Source organism: Trachemys scripta, chromosome 2 (assembly GCF_013100865.1).
Source record: "Trachemys scripta elegans isolate TJP31775 chromosome 2, CAS_Tse_1.0, whole genome shotgun sequence".
In the NCBI taxonomy this organism is placed as follows: Eukaryota; Metazoa; Chordata; order Testudines; family Emydidae; genus Trachemys; species Trachemys scripta.
The window spans coordinates 3,571,163-3,577,898 of NC_048299.1; the positions used below are offsets into that span (position 1 = coordinate 3,571,163).

The 6,736-nt window shown below is 51.5% G+C and overlaps 1 protein-coding gene across 1 annotated transcript in view; it reads right to left on the minus strand.

The window, feature by feature from the left end:
* NBEAL2 (neurobeachin like 2) overlaps positions 1–5,783 on the minus strand; it is a 186,933-nt gene extending 181,150 nt beyond the window's left edge. The window contains 1 exon segment of the mRNA XM_034759758.1: positions 5,432–5,783. Within this exon segment, the coding sequence (XP_034615649.1) occupies positions 5,432–5,482 (51 nt within the window). The 5' untranslated portion in view covers positions 5,483–5,783.
* Positions 5,784–6,736: the final 953 nt, after the last annotated feature.

Sequence of the window (6,736 nt, forward strand, 5' to 3'; positions counted from 1 at the left end):
CACTAGCACCTTGTTCATGTTCGCCTTTACACATGCTACCGCCGGGGAGCTGCACTAGTGCACAGATGGGAAACCAGAAGGAAAATGCTCGTGCAGACGAGGCCTAGATGAAGGGGAGGGTGTCTGGGAAATGGGAGCCGTGATAAAATAGAAACACGCTCTGAAGATATTCAGAGGAGAGGGCTCGGCTGAGGATGTTGTCACCCCCTGAGCCCGCTCCAGCTGCCTGATGTCCCCAGACACTGTGCACGCCGAGGCTTGTCTGTGCCTGCCTGTCCACTGTATTGTCGTCAAAGCTGCATAGTTCCCTTGGTGGGTGGGGAAAACGAACAAAGCCAGCCCAGCCCTGCAGTGTCAACAGCAGCAGGAAAACTCCTTTAAAGAAGCAAGATCTGGTTACCAAGTTCTAAACAAACCCGGAGCAGACGGACTTGGCTGATCGGACACTTGATTGGCCCACGTTAACAGAAGGTACACGCATGCAGTCATTTAATAAGAGCTGCCAATGGCTGCAACAGGCTGTGAAAAGGAAGAGCGGAGTTCTGCCATGAGCCACGGAGAGACCTGCAGCTCCAGAAAGGTTTCCTCTTTCAAAAGGAGACTGCATAGCCCCGCGCACCTCAAGGCTTTCAGCAACTCCCGACGCTCAGACTAGCTGGGAGCCACAGGGGCATTCTAGGGTCCTAGTCAACGCCTTCTAGTCCATCACCAGGGTCTAGCAGCCCCACAAAGAGACACTTTGGATGTCCTCTTCTCACCATAAGCCTCCAGGCCAGCTGGTGCACGGAGATGGCCACACACCTAGTTCTAAATGGAAAAGGAAGTTCTCCACGGTTCTTCAAAACAGGCAGGCCTTAGCCCAGTTCCAAGGCGCTCATAGGGAAAGCTGTTATATGAAGCCAGAGCCCTCTCCTCACCTAGAGTAAAGGCAGACCTGTGGTTAAGACACTGGACTGGGACTGAAAATCTGGATTCTATTCCTGGTTGTACCACGGACTCTGTGACCCACGCCTCAGTTTCTCAGCCGAAAGATGAGGCTAATACTTCCTTTCCGCTGGGAATGGGCGACAGGGGGTGGATCACTTGGTGATTCCCTGTTCTGTTCATTCCCTCTGGGGTACCTGGCACTGGCCACTGTTGGCAGACAGGATACTGGGCTAGATGGACCTTTGAGCTGACCCAATATGGCCGTTCTTATGTTCTCTGTTTAGATGGAGATGCACTGTCTTTCTGTGCAGCGCCTTGCACCATGGAGACTCTGATCTCAATGCCTCTAGGCACTACCGTAATATCAGCCATGTCACTACAGATCATCAGAAGTTGGGGTTTTGTCAGGTGGTCAGCGAGCTGGAAGAAGCTCACATCCTCCCCAAAGGCCACTTACTTCTAGTCCCATTTCACTACGCTGCAGTGATGTGTTTAATTAAATGGCATGATACAACATAAGTGATCATTTTTCGCTCCCCAGTACTTAATGTACTTAACAGAGAGTGAGGATGATTAATAAGAACACTGAAGATCCATCATCTGCTCAATAAGGCTTTAGTATGATCTGTTAAAGAACTCACACAGCTCACGAACAAAGGCATTTTTACAAGCTGAGAAGCCATCAGCAACATTAATTATTCTTTAACAGGAAAGAGTCAATTTACTGGTGGGTTAGTAGACACACACACGGCATCTTCGCTGATCTCCATCATCATGTTGATTTTGTCTCCCTAGCCTCCTCACCAGCCCCCTGGATTTTATTTTACATTTTTCTGATCAATGAAGGACAACGCAAGAGAAACGGACTTCTGTGCAGCATTTGATATTCAGCCCAAATCGGATGATCAAAGCGAGCAAGCCATGCATTCCATTAGGATGTTAAAAGAGAGATAACGATATCTCTGCACGATTCTTGTCTTTGCCTTTCAAACGCAATTTCCAGAAGACAGGGCCTGCTGTTGCATTGACTGGCCTACATTCCTAGCATTAGGTTCAGACCAGAGTCCTAGCCAAAAATAGCAGCCCCCAGAGATTTAAGGAGGAGGATTTTTCACAGGGCACCGTGGCTGGAGTAAATCTTCATGATCAGAGGACTCCTGGTGGGGAAAGCAATGCTCCCAAGAAGAGCAGTTGGTGTTTTCACGTAGCAAACATCGTAGGAGCAGGCAAAGGGGTCAGACACAGGTGTACAGACATTCTTAGAGACTTCAATTGCAGGTATTCGTCTACATAAATAGCAGGTCATGCCGTAAAGTATGAAGACTGTGTGTAGAGAAATCCAGTATTAACATAACCAATGGCATAGCCTCCTGCAGGCCCTTGAAGAGTTGTATTTGCACATTAGTGACACCTCCACTGCAAACAGAAATAGCATTTTAAATTCAGTTTCCAGCTCTCTTTGTTATCCAGCATGAGGTCTCAGATGCCCGCAAGAAGAGCTGTTAATGCCTATTAACACATTGCAGGGTAATGGTGACATATCCCGGTTAAGCAGAGATCCTACCCCCACGGGATATCGGTGCTGATCACGGAGAAGATGCCATTGCAACAATCTAGATTGATACTCCTCAACAAGATCCAACATAATACATCTCCCCAGTAAGGCACAGGTACCATACATCCCTCTGTCCCCAGACATCCAGGCCTTTACTTATTCACTTCCCTCTCTGTCCATCTCCCTCCTCTCTTCCCCCATCAGGTACCCAGTCAGATAACTCTGAATAGCGCGCGCACACACCACACCACACACACTTCTGTGATTCATAACTACCTGGTCTCTTGAGATAGCATCCACTCCCCTTCGCTTACAAAGGACATTCTGTGCATCCTTCCAGAATGTTAAGTGTGATTTTTTGCTTGGAAGCAACTCTTGTCACAGGGAATCTCTACTCATTTTAATTTCTTAAAGGTTGTTGGTTGGGGGGGGGGGGGGGGGGGGGGAGAGTGTTTGTTTTTTTAAGATAAACTGAAGTCAACTGTAATATCCCTCCCTCTGACATTGTGCGGCACACACACATCACCCTCTTTTGGTTCTCGGGTCGAGCCTAAGCCCGCACACTTACCAGCGGTCAATTTACCTTCTCACTCCAGTTCAAGTACAAGATTCAACACAGCAGGAAGAGACAGAACAATCCTCACAAGGGGAAAGGCAGATACAGAACGAAGGCTTCAATCCTGCTGTTATACCGTAACTGTTCAGAGGGGTGCAAGTGAACCACCAATCTTAGCTCTGGTTCATCAAGTTCTCAGGTTTAGAGGTTGGTAACTTTCCCCAAAGAATCCAGCTAGTGCACTACAATTACCTCTTTACAGTCAATGGACTCAGGATTAAATTTCTACCTTTGGAAAAAAAATCGATTTCAGAACTGGGAATGTTTCGTTGTTGCTGCTCTCATCTCCCCAACTGGCTCAATCTTTTTATTGCATACAAGGCTGCACCTTTAGAAAAGGCAGAGGCGGCAGAGGAAGGCAAAGGCCGTATGATTTTGCATTACAAATGATTTCTTTGGATGACGAAGTGACAGTTTGTTATCCCGTGTTCCCCCATGACATTGAACTGACTTAATCAGTATGCTATAAGCTGAGAAAACTTCCTTTTCAGAACAAAAGAGGAATTCCCCCAGCTGATGCCATATTTACGGCACTAAAACAAATCTCTGCCGTAAGGGGCCGGGTGTGCTTGTTGGAGCTGCACTAGTAGAATAAAATAAGGCACATATCAGATGTAATCATCAGTGCCAGCTAGTACCAAAACAAGAGAGTTCTGGGAAGACTCAGACATTAAACAAGAATATAACCCACATGCCTCTTGTTGACATGAGCATACAATGCCTGTCTCCTCTTTACAAAACAGTGTTCTACAGGCAGAGATCAAAATTAATTTTAGAGAGACAGTTTCAGTGTCTCCTACTCCAAATGTCATTTAAAAGGACATCAGCAGCTCAAATCTGGACAGCACTGTGAAAAAGAATGTTACAAAACAAGAGACCAACAAAAACATTTCATCTTTAAAAAAAAAAAATCTTAAAAGGAACCTGCTTAGCAAATAAGTATTCCTGTAGAGCACTTGCAACTCAAACATTATCAAAGCACAACCAGGATGCATAGTGCCCGGCAGACAAAAAGTCAAAGGGAAGTGCTAGCAAAAAGCAGTGAAACTGGCTAGCCACATTTCATGGTCTAGCCTGGGTGAAGTGCAAAAAGAAAACAAATGTAAATAGCGAATTTAAGATCTTTTTAAGAAATGGCCTTTTTAATTTAGCAGGTTACTTGCAACCTACACGCTCAAACTTTGCATTTATCATCCCCAAGAAGCAAGCCTCCTGCTTTGAAAAAGTTTTACTCTGGTCAAAAGCACCATGACTATAACTGAAGAGAGATTAGGACATTTCCCTCCCCCGTTTTCCTGTGTATCCGGCTGCACTGTGTGTCCACCCAGTTTCCCTTGTGTTTGCTTAGCGTCTTTCACACACGGCAACAGCAAAGCGTGCTGGTAAAACCACACCAATTGGCAAGGCGAGTCAGAGGCAGGTGTAACATCAAACAGCGTTCACCATGGCAGTTGATAACTGAGGCACAAAAACAACCAGGAATCCGGTGGCACTGAAGAAGTGAGGGGGTTTTTTACCCATGAAAGCTTATGCCCAAATAAATCTGTTAGTCTTTAAAGTGCCACCAGATTCCTGGTTGTTTTTGTGGATACAGACTAACACGGCTACCCCCTGATATTTAACTGAGGCACGTTACCCCCCACCCCCGGATTCCTTTTAATCCGATATGATTTTAAACCCCAGGGTACCCTCCTTCCTGCTCCACCTGCAAAGGACCTCACACGTGCAAGGCTTTGCCAACGCCTGATTTCCCAGGCACTTGACCTGACCGTGTCTAAACTTCCCCACGCTAGTGTGTTACCGGGAGCTCGTCTCTCCTGCACACACACAAGGTAACAGTTGCTAGGGCCTGCGGCACAGGGGCCAGGAGTCCAGCGGCAGCCGAGGCACAATAATCCTGCCAAACAAACAAGCGCCCAGGAAGTGAGCGAACGGCTCCCACGGCCCCCCGGGCTGCCTGCTCCAGTCGGGGGGTGGCGCTGGGGGGCCTGCCCCGCTGGTAGCAAAGCACCGGCACCAAACTCTTGCCAAGCCGGGGGGGGGGCTTCCTCCCCCAGGGTAGGGGGGCGGATTCTCCCCGCGGCCGGGGAGGCGAGCTCGGGGCAGGGGGATGCGCACCCAGGCACCTGCTCCGAGCCCATCCCGGGCGAGCTTGGGGGGGACACGGGGTGCGGCCGCGCCCCGGAGAGGAGGGCAGTTAACAGGTGCGCCCTGGGCAGGTGTGACAGGTGCCCCCCCCCGGGACAAACGGGGGGGGGGGGGGTGTTTGCAGGCGCCCCTCCCCAGGCAGAGGGAGGGGGGCTGGTGGCAGGCGCCCCCCGACCCACACCCACCTTGGCGAAGTAGAGCATCCAGAGCTCGTAGAGCCGCTCCTTGGAAGCCATGCCGCTGCTGCCGCCCCCGCCGGCTCCCTCCCTATCTCCGCCGGCCGCTGCCGCTGGCTGTGCCCGGCCCCCAGCCCGTGCGCCCGGCGGGCATGGCCCCGGGCAGGGCAACTTTCCGCTCCTCCTCCGGCGGTGCGCGCTCCGCTGGCCGGCTGGCTCGCTACGCCTCCGCCATGGCTGCTGGGGGGGCAGCGCGGCTCGCCTGGCGGCCGAGCTCGGCCCCTCCTCCGCTGGAGCCTGATTAGAGCACAGCCCCGGGCCGGAGCACGGGGAGCCGCCCCCAGGTGCGCCCTGGCCCCGCACCCAGCCTGCGCGCTGCGCTGCGCTGCGCTCCCCCGGCCTGGGGAAGCGGAGCGGGACACGCCCCGGCCGGCCTCTCCTCCCCTCCCACCCTGGGTGTTTGTTCAGCCCATCGGGCTGGGTTAGCAAAGGCGGGGTGCGCAGCTCTGCCCGGGGGTGGCTGCCGGGCAATTCATCCCGGCGGATGGAGCTGGCAAAGACACGTGGGTGACTTTAGGCGGGCAGGCCCCCCCCCCGGAGTCAGTGGCTTGACTTCCAACAGGTGCAGCGGGGGTCCTGGGACCAACGAACAGCCCCTAAAACCGGGCTGAGAACGGCAGCGGCTGGGGGAATCCAAAGGGTTATGGGCCTTTGGGCCAAGGGTTTCAAAAGTGGCCCCTGATATTCAGTGCCTTGATTTTTGGAGGCACCGAGCTCCCACCTGGCTCCCATTCAGCTGGGTTCCTGGCTGCTCAAAGCCTTCTGATCATCAGGCCCGGCCTCTTTCGATGGGACACCCCCCAAAGAAGCTAAAAAACATTTGCAGCTGGCGGCCTTAGTGTGTAAAGCCTCCAGGGGCTGGATTTCTGCAAGAATGTTAGAAGGCACCTGGTGGGATTTTCAAAAGCATCTAGGCCTGCTTGCAAATCCCACTACGAGCCTAAATACCTTTTAAAAATCTGGCTAGAAGTACCTAGGCTACCACAGGATGGGCCTTTCATAAATATCTCTAGCAGGGCGCAAACATGCGGGTGCTTCGCTATAAGCATGGGGGTGGTCCCAGTTATGTGTGCCAAGTGAAGGTCATGCTTAAGCGATGGCATATAGATGAGATTTGTAATTGACAGATAAATTGTCATGACAATCTTTAGGTTTCTTTTATAGGGCACTTGACCAGTCATGGCTCTGGTCCTGCATTAGGATCTGCTCCCTCCAACACCTGTGCCTCTGTGGTATTCCCATGGGTGAGGTCTA